Below are 19,710 nucleotides of genomic sequence, written 5' to 3'. Positions count from 1 at the left end.
ATTTTGGCTTTTAATACATCCAATCTAATAATTGAATTGGATTGGTTAATGATACGTTTTTACGATTTGACTGTCCAGTTCGATCTAGTTCTGCAGGTTATCCAAAACTCAGGCCACTCGGTCGACGATCCAATTTAAGATTTTTTCAATACGCAGGTCGGATAAACAAACATAAATGGCAATGCTAAGATCTTTCTGTAATCAAATTTATAATTGAGAAAATTGTTGTAAATTAAATTTCATAACAATAATGATTTTAAGTGATCAGCCCATGTCTTTGGTAACATAGTTTGCTTTATGATTGAATCAACCAAGATCGAAAAACCATATTTAATTATAGTCGAAGTCTCAATATCATCGATTTATTTTTACGGTCAGCAGAAGGCCAATATTTTGCTAATGTACTGTTTCTCATACATAAATATCAATTGTTTCAGAAGGCACTGATCATATAAACAAAGAATTTACACCTATCCGAGAACAGTTAATTGCACCTGAGCCTTGTTAGATCTTTAACAAGAACGATTAATTGCATCCGAGCTGCTTTGTCGAGATCATCCTTAGATCTTCACCAAGAACAGTTAATTGCACCCGAGCTACTTTGTCGAGAACCTCAATAGATCTTCACCAAGAACAGTTAATTGAATTGCACCTGAGCTGCTTTGTTGAGAACCTCATTAGATCTTCACCAAGAACAGTTAATTGCACCGGAGCTGCTTTGTGGAGAACCTCGTTAGATCTTCACCAACAGTAGTTAATTGAATTGCACCCGAGCTGCTTTGTCAAGAACCTCATTAGATCTTCACCAAGAACAGTTAATTGCACCGGAGCTGCTTTGTCGAGAACCCCGTTAGATCTTCACCAAGAACAGTGAAATGCACCTGAGCTGCTTTGTTGAGAACCTAATTAGATCTTCACCAATAACAATTAATTGCATCCGAGCTGCTTCGTTGAGAACCTTGTTGGATCTTCACCAAGAACAGTTAATTGCATCCGAGCTGCTTTGCTGCGAACCTCGTTAGATCTACACCAATAACAATTTAATTGCACTCGCTGCTTTTTGAGAACCTGGTTAGATCTTCACCCGAGCTGCTTATTGAGAACCTTAAACCTTAAAGCATGCATGTCAAGGGGAGCCATTAATCGCTATGCTATGAAATCCTGGACCTCCAAATGACTTGGTTTAACTTGGTTTTTATCAAAATCAAGAATTTAAACAACTAGTACTCCAGAGACTGAAGTATCTAATGAAGAGTAAGTATTCCATCTTGGATGAACTATAATGCATGGATGTATCTAACAGGGAATGAGACAAGAGTTTACCTTTTTCAGAAACTTAACAATCCCCCATTAAGTCCCATGTCAAGGGCCCCATCTCTGTCCAAGATCATATCCTTATAGCTTAATAACTTTCTTAGACCAAGCTGTATCCACAAGCGGGCTCTTTACCATGAAGATGCTAAAATAATCTCTAAAGACATTCTGAAACAACAATTAAAATGATAAGAATACATAAAAAACACAAAAAAAATCATATCAATTTTGACAAGGATGAACTTTTACCAGGCCACAACTAAAACCCGAAAAGAACCTGTCCTACATCTATATCCAACTAAGATGTGGCAGTCTAAATGATAAATGAGGCAACCATTTCTAGAAAGGGTTGGTTCGAGTTCCATACATGCTTAGAAGTTAGAATTGAATCATATGTGGTTTAAGTTCAATTTTCTCTATTTTATACACTTTTTGAAGAAACCTTTTAATAAATACTGCTTAGTGTTAGTGAAGGTCCAACACATTGCACTTTTAAAATTATTTGAATTGGAATAGGAGTTCAATTGATGAGCAGTTCAAGGTTATTAAAATACATTACTTAAGGACTTGTTGAAGGTTTGGTGGGCCTAGGATGAGTAAAAAGGTGTATGGTTAATCTTTGTAAAATAGAGGGATCATAGGTCTCTCAGAAGGTAAATAATAAAGAATTTTCTTTTTCAAATATGCTTTTAAGCACCCATCAAAGGCTTAGCCTCGTCCATGATTTCTGCCTGTTTCACTGTTTCATCAACTTTCTCACTTTTACTTCATATATTCCTTTCAGCTAGATTTAATGCAGTTTTGCCATCATTAACTAGTAAAACCCAGTCAATGTCATCCTATTATCGATTAGTTTCTTATCATTTCTATCTTTATTGAGTAGGGTTTCAGATCAACCTGCAATGATATTATAAACCTATTGTGTTACTTGCACTAAGTGACTTGTAATATTCATTTTATAAAGCTTAAGATGCTCAAGTCACTACTCGGCAAAATTACAGAAGATATAGCATACCTCAAAAGAGTAATAACATTAGCACAGGGGAAACCATACGAGGATAGAGCAGCTTTGATGAATGGAACCAGAAGCACTGCAAAAGGTGCAACGAAACAAATTGTAAATGAGATGATAAACATAGGAGAACGGACAATGCTAAACCAATAAGAAACATTGTTATGTTATGATTTTAACATACATTTTTGTTGAGAATAACATGCGACAATGCTAAACCTGTTCCTATTTTTATAATGCAAATGCATTCATCAACATCATACAGTATCTGTGCCGACTCCAAATCTGTTCAAAGATTAGAACATGGGAGTCCTTAATCTTTAACCCTATCATGAGCAATATAATTTTGTGCCAGGCAGACATGGTCAGCCAGCTCGCTTATAGAGTGAAAAATCCACTTCTTTCTATCATCCACCTTTCGGTATATTTTTACACCTTTCCATTAACTTTAACTAAGCAATGGTTTCTCAGTAATGTCTGTTTAGACAAGACCAGTATCTTTTGACAACAACAAGAGAAAAGATCAACCTATATTTATTGTATTTCTATCAGCAGAAACGATTCAATTGTTCTAAACAGTACAAAGATTCCGTTTCAGTCTCCGTTAATTTGTTGGTGGCTTTGCAAAATCATGAACAAGATCATTAACTTGAGACTTGAATCCACACAATCATTGCCAAAAATCTCTTCTGAAGCCAGATCAAATTGCGGACGAGCGTCAACTCTGTAGCACCACGCAAGAGCGCACACCCACGATAAGAAAAAGTCTTGGAACTGAGAACAAAGGTGTCGAACAAAGAGAAGGTCCGGCGTTTCTACATTTGGAACAGATTGACGACAACAACAGAACCAAGAAAGATTTATGTTCAACTGTAAACAACACAAACCCTTTTCTAAGGATCCATAGCAAAGGAGCATTAAGGAACGAACCATTCGAGCACAACGCAAAGGAATTCCAAATCGAACAAGACAAAAAGAGGGGACATACCGGCGCGCCGGCCACGTAGGAGAAGGCGGCGAAGGCGCTACGCCTGGTCATGCGGAGCCCTCCCGTAGCGGCGGAGACAGAGGCGGATTAGACACCGGCAACAGCAACACGCCCTTGGGCGTCATCGCCCAGTCGATCGAGAAATCACACTCGGGCAAAACAAAGATATATATATATATATATATATATATATATATATATATATATGTGTGTGTGTGTGTGTGTGTGTATATATATATGTGTGTATATATATATGTTTGTGTATATAAATACATATATATATATATGTGTATATATATATATTTGTATATATATATATATATATATATATATATATATATATATATATATATATATATATATATATTTGTTTATGATTTCTATTCAGATCTTTTTAGGTCTCAATAGTTTCTGTCGACCTTTTCTAATTATCACATTCACGGTCTCATAAGCACATATTTTTACCATGTTGAACGATTCTCTTATCATATCAATGTCTAGTAGGGAAAATGGACAAGTGGAGGATTGCCATATATCCATGTGTGTTAGCTTCCTTTGGGGGTGCCTTGAGGCAGCAGTAATAGGTGAGCAGTCCTATAACTTGAGATGCAGAGGAACCCTAGCAATAGACTGAACAAATCAGATGCAGGATGCCAATAGCTTGATTCATTTCAACACTAGCAATACTTGGAAACAGATTTCTCAAGCCACTAACCAAAAAAAAAAATTTAGAATTGCACTCAAGAGAGAAGTCATTTTCCTTCTCCCAATCTCTGTATCAGCAAATCCCTTCAATTTCATCAATGTTCTCGCTATAACAAAACAAAAACACAAATGGCAGTGATAATCACATCAGAGATTCTATTTGCGAGAACTTCATTTGCAAATTATTGCAAAAGGTATGTTCTTTGCAACCGTAGATAAAAGATGCATATGTGCACATGTAGGCTGCTGCTTGGAACAATCTCAAAGGAGCCTTTGAGATAACATCTAATGATATATATAACTATAGCCAAGCTCAGAAGGATCCTAAAACAACTTTAACAGCATTACCAACTCTACAAGGCTTTCAGCACAACACATCCTCGCATGTCTGCACAATTTAGATATCTCTTAATTTCTACAAGTTAAATATGTACGCAAAATAGAGCTTGACAGGTGGATTTTCAGCCATGTGAACCCAAGTCGACAATCGTCAAGGCCTTCGAAACCTATTGCCGATATCTGAAGGTATCTTGTTGCTCATGCTGGTCTGATAGCCGGACAAATTGGTTACATGTTGCACTAAAGGTGTCCTTTGAATGGAATGATCAAATCCAGCAGCTGATCTCGTATGAACTGGTGCAGTGGGATTGTGGTTGAGGGGAGAAGAACCTTGTCTTCCATGCAGGTAACCACGAGGAAGACTGTGGATTCCTGTGGGGCATGAAGATGTTGAGAGCGGAGAGATGAAGGAACGCCGCCTTGCAAATTCCAAGTCCCAATTATGCACAGGGGATGACAGATTGACAGCAGTGGTTGCTTGGGTTCGGTCAACATGTTCTAGATCTGGGGGACACCACTCAGGCATATCATCATCATCATCATCATCCCAGCAATACTTTCTTAGAGAACTGCTGCTATATCTTGGGTCAATTGAACCCTGATCAGCATCTAAAGATGGTTGATCACATGACAGTGAAGTCCTGACTACAACCTTGTTATCTACAATGGGCTTCTGAAATTTTGTTCGTTTGGGATTCTCTTGATAGTAGTTTGTTGCCTCTCCCGGAAAATATGAAAACTGATGTCTTTGACTAGCTTCTATAGGCTGCATAGTAGTTGATCCATGAGGTGTTAAATTATGGCCCATATCACTTGGGAGTTGCTTATTGAATGGATGAACTTCTGAGATAGGATAACTGGACCAAGGATATTTGTTTCCTGGGGATTCTATAAATTTGGATGTTGAACTGAAGTCGAATTCTGGTAAATCATCCACATCGACAGGGCTTGGACAGACACTCAAAGATTGTGGCAGCGACAAAGGTGGTCCAGGAAGAACAGGACTTGGCCCAATAACCATGGAAAATTTCTTTGGTTCAGAAACATGCCCAACAGGGATTTCAACCATGACAACACCTTTATTAGTTTCCTGCAAAAGAGAGTTAAGGAGAGCTAAGGAGAAGCTCAAGTGTGTACTTTTAGATGTACACAATCCATGAATAAAAGAGAGGCTGGATGCGAGGCAGCAATCCAAGAATAAAAGAGAGTTAAGGAAAAAGCTTAAGTGTGTACTTTTAGATGTACTAACCTTAGCCACAGCAGCTGCTCTAGCTTGAATGATTCGCTTGAGAACTTCTGGTGGCAAAGGAGGTGGTCCAGGAAGAGTGGTTTGGCTTGGTTCAGAACTTGTTGCAGGAGCTTCTGATTTTTTGAAGTGCATTATATAATTTTCATCCTTTGAAACACTTGATGTAGGGTCCTCTTGAGAACTTGAGAAAGGTTTTTGTGTTGTTTGTAGTCGAACAGGAATAGAACCAGACGGCATTGAAGGAGCTGACTGCATAAGAGTATCAGGATAACTACTAGGATAAGTTGAACTTTCACTGCATGTAATGTTCCTCTGATGACTATCTGGGAGCATTTGAGATGATTGCAAGAGAAGTGATCTTGCTGGTTCTGAACCAAGGACAGTTTGTCTTCCTTCGACAGCACACAATAGAGGATTCTTTAAGCATTCCTTCGACCTCAATTCCTGCTTTTGTGGAGGAGAAATTTGAACTGGAGCAATAGGAGAGTTATAAGGTAGTGAAGAGGCAATATGCAGAACACTAACTGATTTTGAACTACAATCAACAGATGAACTTTCTCTTGACTTGATTTCAGTTCTCATATGACTTGCATTGTCAGCATTATTGGACCTAGTTTCAGGTAAGTGTTGGCACTGCATACCATCATGTTGTCTTGTGCCTAGGAGAGTTTGTTTACTATGCTCATCCTGCTTTTTTAGTACTGGAGAATTTGTTTCTAGAATCTCCTCAGATGAGCTAAGTGCCTTCTCTACTAAAGAATTTATTTTATTATCTGATGCTTTTGAAGCAGAATCCAAAGACTGACAGCCTCTACGCCATACAACGCAACCAATTAGAGAATTCTGATCTTCTTCAACTGCTGCCATGCCCTTGAAGAACCCAAATTTTGCAAGTATTGTTATTATGGTCTCACTTCGAGGGCAGACATAAAGATCAATGCCAGGACAGATCTGTGCAAACCCTACCCTCTCACTCTCTTGGTAAACTTTAGCAACCTGTAATCAGATAAAATTTTGCAGTACCAACAATTTAATATGGTCAAAATTGCTAGTGAAAAACTAAATTCCTGACAAAGGTTTTTGGCATTACCTCCTTCATACCTGTCAGGCCAGATATGGATGACCCAGCTTTCCAACATAGGGAAATCACCTGAAGCACATGACATATTGAAGAATGCAGACTGATATCAGCATTCACCAGATAGAATAATTAATTAGAGCAATTTAAAAATTCTTGATTAGACACAAAATCATCATCGCTGACAAGACTTTTAAGTTTTCACTGGCTTATTCTTTCCAAGCATGGCTTGATGGTGGTAATATCATAACCTTGAGAATCAAATAGCAAATAGGTCTTAGAAATATGCAAATTAGATAATTGATCTATAAATTTTCAACACACACTTACAAATACAATAGTATGTTTAAGGAACTTTATGTTTAAGGAACTTGATTTTCTTGATCAATCACTTAAATGAAAGATTTCTTTACCAGGCATACTCATTTTAAATCCCATGCATTAGCTACATGATCTATAAATCAGACTATTCACAAAACCAAGAAACTCCTACATAAATGCATGTATATACAATGCATGAATATAGTCATTATGGAGCTTATAACAAAATTCCAAATTAGTAACTTGCGCAAAATTTATCACAGGCACACTAAATTTAGCAAATTGGGTAGATTCTACAGATCATTTTGCAAGCCAGCTCTTGTCATTTACTGATTATTCAAAAAAAATCCCACCATTAAAGCACGTGTTCGAGAGCGAGGAAGCTCCTGAATAAATTTTTCAAATGCCTGCAGTCTCACTTTTCCTTTAACTTCCAAAAGGTCGCACCATCTTATATCTTGAGCCTTCTCACCACTACAAAAAAGGAGCAGTGAGAAGAAATAACATGGAAAAGTACATGGAACACTTTTCTTCACAAAATATTCAAGGTGAAAAAAGTGGACTGAATGCTCCACTGAGATTTTCACTGAATTTGTGCAATACTGAGCATGAAGAGGACAACAAAGATCAACTGTATCAATCCAATAACGGTCAGTGGTCCTTGGCCAGCATGGCATATGCTGTTATGCAGCACATGTACACTCCGCACAGCCTCCATGTCATGCACTTGCAGAGGCATTAGTCTTATAAAGTAAACCACCTTGACATACTCTTTTCACATTTAATTTATATGGAGATATAACTTCTTTGAAAGTTCTTCATACTGATTAGTTCGGTGTGTAAAGGAAGTTCTTGAATAATTTTCTGAGTTTTAGTTTTCGAGCTTAAGAGTACCCTGAAAAGCTTGTGAGTGACTAAAGATCAAAACATGAGGATAACAGTGATTAACAACTCAATTGATTCGACTTTTATATACCTTTCTATACATGTTACTAGACTTCTGGGTCTCAACCATATTTTGTATTTACCTATCACAAAAATTGCACATAGCATGGTTTAGTACCAAGAAGCATATAAAACTTCTGAGAAGCTAATAGCTAATATCTACAACCAATTATGATCATCACAACTATTGCAAGGATTTTGCTTTTAAGGTTCTTTGGGTGTAACACTGATGCAACTTGCGTTCCTAGGTCCGATAAATAGTCACTTTTGATCAAATTAGTAGCTTATCATGTTCTTGTATAACCATTTTCGGTTGATATTATTTATTTGCTAGATAACGACTTACAGATGCTTTGTGCATTGCATATTTGACAAATAATGAACAGAACTTTCAGCACAATTTTTTTTTGAATCAACCACAAAGGTTCAATCATGCAAGATAGCATAGGAGAACCAGCAACTAGTGGCTACAGAGGAGGTAGCCAGGTGGTAATAGTTGAGGTCGAGGAGGACGGACAGCATTGCTGAAGATGGTGCATGCATGTGAGGTGGGAAAGCAATGGAAATGAAGTTGAAGTGATACTGATAATGAAGCAAGTCACATGAGGCAGCAATGGAAACAATGGAGGAAGAGGAGATGGAAGAAATGAAGATGATTAGAATATTATAATTAATTGTCATTAATTTTAAAAAGATATAACAGAAGCAAATAACTATTCACAAAATTTTGACAGTTTCTCGTTGAAGGTAGCGGATTAACAGTAGCAGATTGCAATTGCAATTGCAAAGTCTTTTTCTAGATTTCATGAGAAATCAATGTTTCAAATTGCAAATAAAGCAAAGGAAAGAGATTTTTATAATCAAAGAGAGAAAAATAGGGATTATATGTAAAAGGTCATTAATTTGAAAAAAAACTCAAAGCAAAAAGGAACTTAAGATTCTTCTAGGGACAATTAGGGCATGATTTCAGCCGCCATGTAAAAGTTCTGTTTTGTGGATATCTTTTTCTCCATCTAAAATTGTCTGGTATAACAAAGGCCTCTCTCTTGCACTATCCTGTGTGAACACACATTTTGGTTACAATTCACTGATCATAATTCCTTTTAGTTGCTGCATAGAACTCTGAAATAAGTTAAAATTTAATGCCCGCCAATGACTATGATCCACTCCATCTTCAAACTATTTGCATTGGTGACTTTAAGATTCACATGGCTTACTCTTATGGATTTAGAAAAGTAATATACTAGATGAAAGATAACATATAACCCAAAAAGCTTAAAAGTAACCTGCATGGACCATCGAGAAGTAGGCACCAAGAACAACTTGATTCCAATAGAATTTGTTGACTCTTGACAGTACCTTTATGGGGTTAAATGAAGGGAGATGATTGGTGATTTATACCACATAACTATAGTTCGAAAAACACACAGAGTTGCTCTTCTCCTTTTTTTTTAGAACATGCATATGAACAATACATTTAAAGGAGCACATACTTCTCGATGTTTATAATATGCCTGTAACTGTCTCTTTGAGGCAAATATACTATCATGGGGCATTAAAGTTGATAATTTCTCTTTGTATATATTCATAGATTTTTTTAAAAAAATAAAATGGTTCTCAGATTTCTGACTTATCTAATTAATTGGCATGGCCCTTGATATCATGTTTCAATGTTGAGCAAAAATTGATTTTCATGGTGGTATTTCTGATCCTTTAAGGGAGCCTGAAGGCTGCATAAAGCATTAAGATCTATAAGATTTTCATTACTCATAAGTTAGCTCATTTGGTTTTCACAAAGAGTGAGACTAGTTGAATTTAGTGCAGTTACAACTGCAGAACAACAGCTCATCATAAATGTTGGGCGTGAGTGAAATTATTTTTGAAAAATTGATATCAATCTGCAAAACCTATCAATTTTTATTTCTTAATCATCTTTGATTTAAATATTTGTTAACCCTTCAATATGGGAAAAGTGAAGTTCAAAATTTAAGTTGCACATGTTCACCAAATATTGACAGAGTTACTTGACCCATAATATCCAGCAACCTTTAAAAGACAAGAAGTAATCAATCAGGTAAACAATGTAATGGTTGTTTTTTTACCAATTTGATCAGATCTCCAGTTCCTATGAAAGGAATCAAAGGTAATTGCATGATGTTGAATTTTAATGACTCTAGAGAATTGAAGAAGAATTTAAATTGACAGATTTTTTTGATAAACTTGCAAAACTTGGGCAGATCTTTGGAGCAATGCTCAAGTAACTCAGATGATTCAAAGAATTTTTTTATCAGTTTGTTTCTGGCCAACTTCTTAAGTAGTAATTTTAACTAAAGGTTGGGAACGTTCAAGTATGAATGCCGGGATGCAGATATGTAAACTTTCATATTTAAAAAATTAAATGTACGAGAATCTTTGAATTAATTCCTTTAATAATTGAGAGGGCCTAAATATCAAGTTTATCATTCCAACACAATTCTGTGTTACAATGGCCCTTTAAATAAATTCCAAGTGGCAAGTTAACAAATTGCCCTGGCCAACCAGCAGACTGTGTAGAAAACAAGGGATCTAACATAAGGAACAAAATAAATTGTAAAAGTATCATAATTAAAAGTATCATATTGGTTATTTTGTGGAACCTAATGTAAAGTTCTAATTTCTAACTAGATTAACTTGGACCAAAGCAGCTGATAAATAAACCCACTTCTTCCTATATTGCTTGAGAGGAGTGTCATGCCAAAACGTAATGATCTAAAATGGTCATTAGGCACCATGACAATTTGTGTCATGGATGCCAACAAATGGTAGGCTAACTTTTAGCTTGTACTGACCGGTACAAGGGTGTGTTGATTGAAGATATGAAATTGTACCATGCCAAAGAAGTATTAGCACGCTCCCATGCCATTATATAGCAATCCTTAATTCAAACCAATTCCTGAGCACCTAAACTTTGGCACAATAATCCAATTAAATGTTGTGTATAAAACTATGATGTTTACACAACCTCCAGAACAAATTTGATTAACTTTTGAGTGCATTAAGTTTGTTATTAAGTTTGTTATTAAACTTTAAATTTTTAATTTGATGGCTGACGGCTATTGATCTCAAATTAGTCTTCAGATCTTATACTTTTCAGTTTCTTGAACCTTTGGAGAGATTCAATCCAATTTCCAGAGTGGATTTAAGCAACTGGAACTAATTTAAAATGAAGAAAAATTGTTTTAAAGCATTGAATTCTATTGAAAATATGATCTATAAACAATTTGCCTCTGGTAGCAACTAGTTCTTTATAACACGAGCAGTTAAGTAACCAGTCATTAAAGCTAAAACTACATTGTTTGTATAACTCAGCCAAACTATTTTAAATATTCTGCTCCAAATAAAGATGTCTAAATATCCTGAAAAATAAACCTTATTTTGTTATTCAAATTGGATTAAATATATAAATGACTCATCAGAATTCCCATAAAAAAAATTTTCAAAATGTTTCATTTTTCATTGAATTTAATCTTCATTGGACCTTTCTAGATCTTCTAAAACTGATTTGATTGATTGAATTTGAATATGAGGCAACACAATCACCCATATGTTTGTATACTCAGAGCTATTCAAAAATTAAAATGTTTTCTAAAATTTTGAACTTAGTCAGTTGGCACGTTAATTGATTAAAGATTTAGAATCATAAGGTTGTGCTGATTAGATGAACTGCCTAAAGAACAAAGAGCTATCATTTCAATAAGCTGGTAGAATACTAGATTTCCCTAGGCCTACCAACTGTTGGTAAGTCGAGAGCCTGAAGATAATGCAGAATCTTTCAGTTCATTCCATGATAAGTAATTTGATAAAAGTAGACAATAGCATCTTATTACTTCAAATTTTAGTCATTTCAAATTATTCTAATGGTGGAACCATGCCTTCAAATATGCTCTGACTTCACCAGAACTCGTTATTTGGAAGTCAAACCTATGTTATCTTAAGTCTAACATACAAATCCAATTAATTTGTAAGGTGAGTTCTTGAACCTTAATCTTATATAAAATATGTTTAAATCCTTCAAAAATATAGGCCACAAGATACTGAATCTCCAAACACATTTGAACACGACCAGCAATTATGAAACTATAGTCAGAGACTCTATCAGTCCCAAATATACCTCCACCAAAGAGCAAATTTTGTAAAACAAATAAAAAATAATACACAATGATCTAAAAATCACTGCATATTTAAACTACTAAGACCACAATCACTTATTAATTTAACTCTTGTTTTGATGTGCCTTTACTTTAAACTCTCCTAATTTTGGTAGGCTCCGATTTATACATGAAAAACCAAGTCTCTGAAGTCGGTTCGGATTAATCATTGGTAGCGAAACATATACGCAAAGTCGCAAACCTGCACAGTTAACTGCCACATTCCCTTCTTAAGTTCATTATTGAAGAGTGTACTACAGAAATTTTAACAGGGATTTCAAAACATGATAATTTAATCTTTGAAATTGGCAATGATGCTGTAAAACAACTGAATTCTTTGAGTTCTGGCTTTACCAAAGTTTGAATGACTTTGTTTTCAAAGCAACTTAGTTTTATTCGTAGTTGAAATGAAGCAAGGCTACTCTCCAAACTAGAGTAAAAAGAGTCAGAGGAAGAAGTTATGTTATTCAATTTGAATATTTGAGAACAATTAACCTTCATAATTCATCTCACTGATAGCATTCATGTTACTCAACGGTTTGCTTTCCTGAATTGTGCTTGTTTTAATAACTAAGATTACCTTCAGCAATGATTATAATTAAACCTATATGATACTTTGAGAGCCACACCCACATTCGCCTTTCTTAATTGTTCTTGGACATGCATATGGCTTAAGGGAATCTAATCACTTAAGAGCTACAAGCCTCCACGGATATCTTTTAGTTCCATGATTCCATCAATCAACTTTGTGCAAATAAGAGCATAAAAGAAACTCTAGTGAGACAAGTTAGTAAATCAATAAAATATTTGAGGTCTAGATAGTAAACCAACATAAAAAACAAATTCCATGTTAAGTTTTATCATAAAGTACCTATAATATGACCTCTTCTAACACAAGCCTTCACTCCCTTAAGACCTGAATTCAGTATACATCTGATTGCAGAATGAAAGATAGTGTACGTGATGAATTATAGTTTTACTCCTGTTAGATGGGAGTGCTTATCTCTGAGGTTCGAGGTCTTTATTTAATATGGTGAATCGAAACTTATTTTCTACTTTATTACTTAACCATCAAGTTACTGATATGAATGGTCACTAAAGTTTAATGTTCCTCTTCCTTTAGCAGAACTGGAACACTTTTATGGCAGCAGACTGCCAGCAACCATTGTGCATATTAAGATGATCGTGAGGTCAACATTAACAATGCTACTCTTCATGTACCTGCAGATTCTTGTGCTGCTTCCTTGGTTATTCATTAGTTCTGTTTTTGTGGCCTGATGTGGTGTCAGAAGCATAACTTAGGTTTTTTTTTTTTTTTCTTTATTAGACACCATTATCATATATTTGAAAGTTTAGTGGTTATGGAACATATGAGCCTGCAAACCTTCATATCCTTCTTAGTTAACCTTTCTTTGCCTATTAAAGGTATCAATGCAACAAACTTCCATGCGCAATATAATAGGCAATTTTTTTCATTTGTTTAGGCTGTGTACAATCCAAGACATCAGATTGGTTGCCGCTACATGGTTACAGCAATCTAGAGATTAGCCAATTTACCTCCCCTCATCATTCACAACAAGGTTTTTTTACTAATCTTTTGTTGAACTTTGAGCAGACTTTCTATTGACTACTTGTATACTAGAATTACATGGTATGTATGACATCCTTTGTAGATGACTACATATAAACTTTTTTCTTCTTGTGGTGCTTGGATAATTAGCATTCACATGAATTTGTCTCCTCAAAATAAGATTGTCATTTCCTACTGCACTCTTCCCGGATTCTGGTAATTCTATATGATTTTTTCCTTTGTTGCATTATATTTTATTGTAACCAACATGATGAAATCCTTCAAGCCATCAACTAGTATTTTGGGTTCCCATGCAGATCTCTCACCAGCTTAGGCTTCTCTTCCTAGTGTTATAGGACCAATTTCATAGTTAGCCATCTGATAGCCATCAATGTATTTTGACAAATCCTCCCAAAAGCGATCTTGATTAGCAGAATTGCTCCATAGCCAACCCATGGAATGCATGTGTTTGGCCATTGCAATTCATGCTATCCAGCACATTCCTTACTGACATGGTACCAAAATGAACTCAGACTAACACAGGGCCAGCATGGCTCATAGTCCATACCAGCTCAAATGCAACTCTTGCGGACCCATGCCAATCATAAATATTTCATCTCTTCCATAAGATGAAACTAAAACCCTCAGCCAACTCCGAACCGACAAAGAAATGTCCTGAGTGGTGATATGGGTCACATGTAGTGTTTTCAAAAGGCACTCGGGCGAGGCAAGGTCCAAGCAATTTGCAAAACCTCCAGGCGAGGCATTTCAATGGTGTTTCTTGGGCACTCACTTAAGCCCAGGCATTGGGCGACTCGGGCGAGCACCCAAGTGACGTTGAGTCTGGGTTCAAGCTTGGTTTGATTGAAAGAACAAGTTAGTTCAATTGAACAAACTAATGTATCACAACACAAAACCCACGTCCGACCTAGTGAGACAAACCCGAAGTGAAACCATATGTCCGTCATCGGTGCGTCGCTACATTCATCCACAACTTCATCCGCAGCCCTCCCCTTCCCCCATCTTCCTCCACAACCACCGGATGCTCCTCTTCTCAGTTCCCTCTTTAGAACAGTTTAGCATTGGTTAGAACTGTTAAGCACCATATTGATCCACTCTTTAGAATTGTTTAGCACCGATTAGAACTGTTAACATTGGCTAGAAACCTGTTTAGCATATTTCTGTTTAGCCGTATATATCACATTGATATGAAAACATTACATAGATGTGTCATTGTTTATATGATTTCAATTTGATATGTCATTTTTCTTTTTATGATCATATTTATCAATCATAATATATATTATTTAAAATTTAATATTCCGGTGTGTCTCGCTTTACTCGAGTGGATGCCTAGCGTCTCAAACATTTCGGGACCTTAGCGCCTGGCGCTTTTAAAAACACTAGTCGCAAGAGCCTATAAACTAACATCATAACAACTAGTGCATACCCTCTCTGATGACTCTTTGCATTTCAAGTGAGTATATCACTCCAAAATTTACCACATCAACCAAAACTAGTTGTTAAACTCAGTACAAACTCTACGAAAAACTTTGGTTTCTAGAGAAAGACTATGCTAGCATAAACAAATGAGTTGAATAGACATGACAATCCATGGAAGAGAATCAAATCGTTGAACGTATATGTAAATATATTCATATGCCACAGTAAGATAAGATTCAAGTAAATTAAGGAACCTCTTAAAGAAGGCAACTGTAGACACAGTTGTGGAAGTGTTTAGCTGAAGTGACCCATCCCACAGCTTTTCAGTATGAACTGAAGAATTCTTTTCAGCAACAGACTTGATCTGTTCATCTGAATTATGAGAAGGCAGATCATCAGAAAACTCAACTACTGAAATTTGGCTCTCTAGGGAATAATTTTTATTCTTGCGTTTTGAATCATCAGTATCTTTCAAAACTATTGTTTCAGAAACTATTAGAAATAATTGTTTCAAAACTGAACCATTAGAACTATTGTTTCAAAACTATTCATAAGCCACAGAAATATGTTTTTAATCAACATCTTATAAATGTTTTTTTTTCACGATTAGAAGAATCTACAGGAACAGATGTGTGATTCATGACTTTCTGGGTCTGCTCTTTATTGCTAAAATTTAGGTGGTTAAGATGATTACTTTGTGTTATGTAGGTCCTAGGATTCTGGTGAGAACCACGATCCTCTTTTCCCTTGTTGACTGAATATGATTCTGCAGAATTTGGAGTGTCTTTTGTGGTACTACTATCATCAGCAATATCTGTATACTGACAACAGCCATTTGTTCTAGTTATTTCACTTTCCTTAAAATCCTTAACAAGGCTTTCCCCATCCAAGTCAGAACACTTATTAAACAGCTTCATTTTGGATGGTTCAACAGATTGTAAACATGGAGAAGGCATAGAGCATGAAAGTGGTTTACTTGTAAAATCACGGTTCTCATATCCTAAGTTCATGCCAGTATATGATCCCTGAGCAGTCAGATATGCCTCCGTGCAACTTATGTTTTGATTAATATGGCCCAGATTCATCCCAACGTATGACTGCAGATTACTTAATTCTGCTTGCCTGCCAATACCATCAGTGGAACTTCTTGCATCAGTTGAAACAGAAACTTGTGGAGCAGTTACATTTGCCATAACAAATTGTTCATTTTGTTGGAGTGCAAAGGAATCAGAACTATTATTTGCAGATTCCATAAAAGTTGCGCCTTTCATATATATGCTTCCTAATGTACTAGTCATACTACAAACTGGGTGGTCACCAAAGTGAGATTGTGCATTGGTAGGTCTTGAAGAAATAAACTCATTGTCATAAGGAAATCCTTGAGTTCTGGACTGAGAAGCCCCTAATGAAGGTGTAAGTCCAGGAAGTGGCAATGTTGAATCTGTAGGTGGCAGGTGCTCTATGTGCCGACTCAGATTTCCTGGATGGAACACGATATTGGATATCTTATTATCAGGAAGTGAATCCATATCTTTTCTTTTTCTAGATACTTCAGACATGAATTGTAGTTCTGAATCATTTCTGGAAGCCAATAGTAACAACTTCCTGAGAGGGACATCAGGACCAAGATGATTGTTGTTCATGCTTTTAACCAGAAAATATCAAATCCTGTTTTGTGAACTCTTATATACAGGATCATTCACCAGCAAAGAAGTCCATCCTACTGTATGCTACCAAACTAAAATAAACCTTGCAACTGTTCCTGCATTCACAAAAATTAAAAGAAACCAAAATTAAGTCACTTCAAGAAATTAATTAGTAACAATAACTCCACAATAGAAACTAATATTCATGCAGCTCTACAATGTTAATGAAATGGTGGAAGTGTTGTTAACAGGACAAAGAAACTGTCAAAGGAGCATTGCATCAGCTTCCTTAAAGAAGTGAAATCCCAATAATGAGCACAATAACCTTTGTTCTAGCATTATATTCTTAAAAATACTACAAAGTTTATAATCTCCCTACTGGTTTCGATCTCATTTCCTTTAAAAAAGAGATTAAAAGAGGTCTATGCCTTTGTTTCATTAACCAAAGAAACTAATGCCATCATATGGAAATGATGGGATCTCAACTGGGTAAAAAGTAGCAATATATCTTCCATCTTAAATTCAGTCAAAAGATTTGAAGTATAACGGATGCACTTAGGAGTTAGGTATATTTGATTTACAGAACTTGGCAGCACCTTCATAGTGGGTAAAGGAGAAAATTGACTCTTTGAATCTTAGGAAAGCTGGCACAGACTTTTTTGGGGATTGCTAACAAGAGGTTCTTCTCTCAATTAGAATAATATAGTGGTTATGTTTATTACTAAAATTGTTAAATAAATGATAAATAAAACCAACGTTGATTATTTTTATCAATGGTTGAATCAATCATCTGACAAATAGTTACACTTGAAAAGAAGTTTGTACAGAAACGTACTTCTCAAGTGTCCACAATGAAATAAAGTTAATAATGAAAAAAGATGAAAACATATGATTGTACTAAAAGGCTAGATGTTGTTATGCTGCTTCAATTGACAAATTAGAGAGACTGCAAATGCAAAGTGGAAAGGGCTAATGACAGTCAAACAAGCTCTTTTGACTACAGCTTCCAATTTGAGATTTTTTTTAGACTACTAAATGACAGGAATTTCCCGGAGGTAAATTAGAAAAAGTTCTACGAAAGTCGTCGGTAGCCTAGCACAACCCTCACCCTTTATTCAGGAATAGAACCTGTTATTCAGAATCACATGCAAAGTTGTATACATCACCGTAAAGGATTTAAGATGGAATTTTATCAGAGAAAAAAGGCATAATCATTTTTAGGCCAATTGGCAGTTCTATCCTTTAACTATATCTCTAATCTGTATGTGACTCATGGTATCAACCTTCACTTAATATCTTCCTTTCCTCCCTAAAATAACTATCAGCTATATGCAGAATTTTACATCATTATCATCTGCCATTCTGGAATCACAGAAATGGAAAACATAGAGAGATTTCATCACAATGCTTCGTCTTTCAACCTGCAAGATCTTGATCTGCATAACTTGGTAATTAGAAAAACATATTCAGTTCACTATGAAGTTCATCTTCCTCTTGAAACAAATATATCAGTCGTTTGTCTATTACAAACGTGTTCTGAATCTAGATTCTACATCTGAACATACAAGCAACGGTTGATGCAATATACAACCTAGTAAAGAGCGAGAGGCACCTAGAGTTGTTTTAGTTCAGTTTTAGACATCTTCGTTGCACTTCTGGACTCACTAGTTGGGTAAGGATGGAAAACCCTAACCAAGGCTCGCAAAACACCACAACTTGGGCCAAATTCTGGGTTACATTACAAAAAATCGGTCAATCCCGATCGGGATCCACCGTATCCAGCCAATTTTCAGAAATCCATCCCCGTAACGAAGAATAGGGGGATGAACAAGAAGTAGAACGGCAAGAACCCGAAAGAAAAGAGACAGAGAAGGAGATGTAGGCAAGGTCAGTAGCAATCACGACTGTCACGGACGATAGCTGCCACTGTAAGCCGCTATGGTAGGTGGAGAAGGAGAAGAGGAGAAGACATACCGCCAGTTTCGCCGCAGCTAGGTGCCACCTCGAGACGCAAGAGTGGGAGAAGCGACGAACTCCGTCCGCTAGGGCAAAGTAATCGAAGGCAAAAAAAAAACATGATATAATGGTTTCTCAATTGGCTTTTTTTTATTTTTTATAAATAAGTTTTTATAGGTCAAATTTGACTTAATTTCATCTCGATTGTATTTCAACTCAATTTTTTATAATTCAACAAAAAGAATAATATAATTATACATATAATTATTCAATTAAACTATATTTAAATCCAAATTAACATAAGATGAATCACATCAGTTCATCTTAACTTTTAAACTATGGGGTTCTGTCAAGCGATTTAGGGGATTAAGTATCCCTTTATTATTTTTGCTTTAGTTTGTTGTACGTCATATAAAAAATTAGATTTCTATATCATGTCTTCCTGTTCTCGTTATTTGGGTTTTCCCTTTACCTTTGTGTTATTTGTCATTTCAAAGCTTAGAAATAATATAGTAATATGATATTTACAACAGGACAACATATCATTCTCCTTAATGACGTTTCATATTTAATAGATCTCACGTTTGAGTTTGAGATCATTTCCGTCCAAATATTATTATTATTTTTCATAGTTAGATAAACTAAAGTCAACTAATACTGACTATGATTATCGATTGTTATTTTAAAAAATAAAACTAAAGCTGATATGTATAAGAGATGGTTGAAGGGATGATTTAAATGCTGGGTTAATAAATTTGGGTGGGCACTCTAGGTTTGGATTAGGTGACTTATTCTGTAACATGACTAGCTCCATCGATGGATAAGATTAAGATTAACTTATAAGGATTTGATGAGTGTATTACTATCAATTTCAGCTTAAAGCATTTTGATCAGTGGTTTAAACAAAATTAAGTTGATAGACCAGTTAACCCATAGACTCATGACATCCTCAACTTG

The 19,710-nt window shown here is 35.7% G+C and overlaps 1 protein-coding gene and 1 long non-coding RNA gene across 3 annotated transcripts; both read right to left on the bottom strand.

The window, feature by feature from the left end:
- Positions 1-301: 301 nt before the first annotated feature.
- On the bottom strand, positions 302-3,462 carry LOC135645339 (uncharacterized). Of its 2 annotated transcripts, none has more exons than XR_010498740.1 (4): positions 3,315-3,462; positions 2,330-2,405; positions 1,324-1,482; positions 302-1,111 (listed from the first exon to the last, which is right to left on the bottom strand). It is a non-coding gene; the product is annotated as an uncharacterized LOC135645339 (long non-coding RNA). The 2 variants fall into 2 exon arrangements; XR_010498741.1 differs by having other exon boundaries at positions 302-1,024.
- An 807-nt stretch (positions 3,463-4,269) lies between these two features.
- LOC135645541 (uncharacterized) lies at positions 4,270-18,869 on the bottom strand. The gene is made up of 7 exons (XM_065164033.1): positions 18,772-18,869; positions 15,846-16,913; positions 15,406-15,523; positions 7,360-7,480; positions 6,698-6,757; positions 5,608-6,603; positions 4,270-5,448 (listed from the first exon to the last, which is right to left on the bottom strand). The coding sequence occupies exons 2-7, from the start codon at positions 16,792-16,794 to the stop codon at positions 4,510-4,512; spliced, it is 3,183 nt and encodes a 1,060-aa protein (XP_065020105.1). The 5' UTR covers positions 16,795-16,913; positions 18,772-18,869; the 3' UTR covers positions 4,270-4,509.
- Between the last annotated feature and the right edge of the window lie 841 nt (positions 18,870-19,710).

Source organism: Musa acuminata, chromosome BXJ3-8, assembly GCF_036884655.1.
Source record: "Musa acuminata AAA Group cultivar baxijiao chromosome BXJ3-8, Cavendish_Baxijiao_AAA, whole genome shotgun sequence".
In the NCBI taxonomy this organism is placed as follows: Eukaryota; Viridiplantae; Streptophyta; class Magnoliopsida; order Zingiberales; family Musaceae; genus Musa; species Musa acuminata.
The sequence above is the reverse complement of the archived record's forward strand: the minus strand, read 5'-3'. Positions and strand labels throughout refer to the sequence as shown.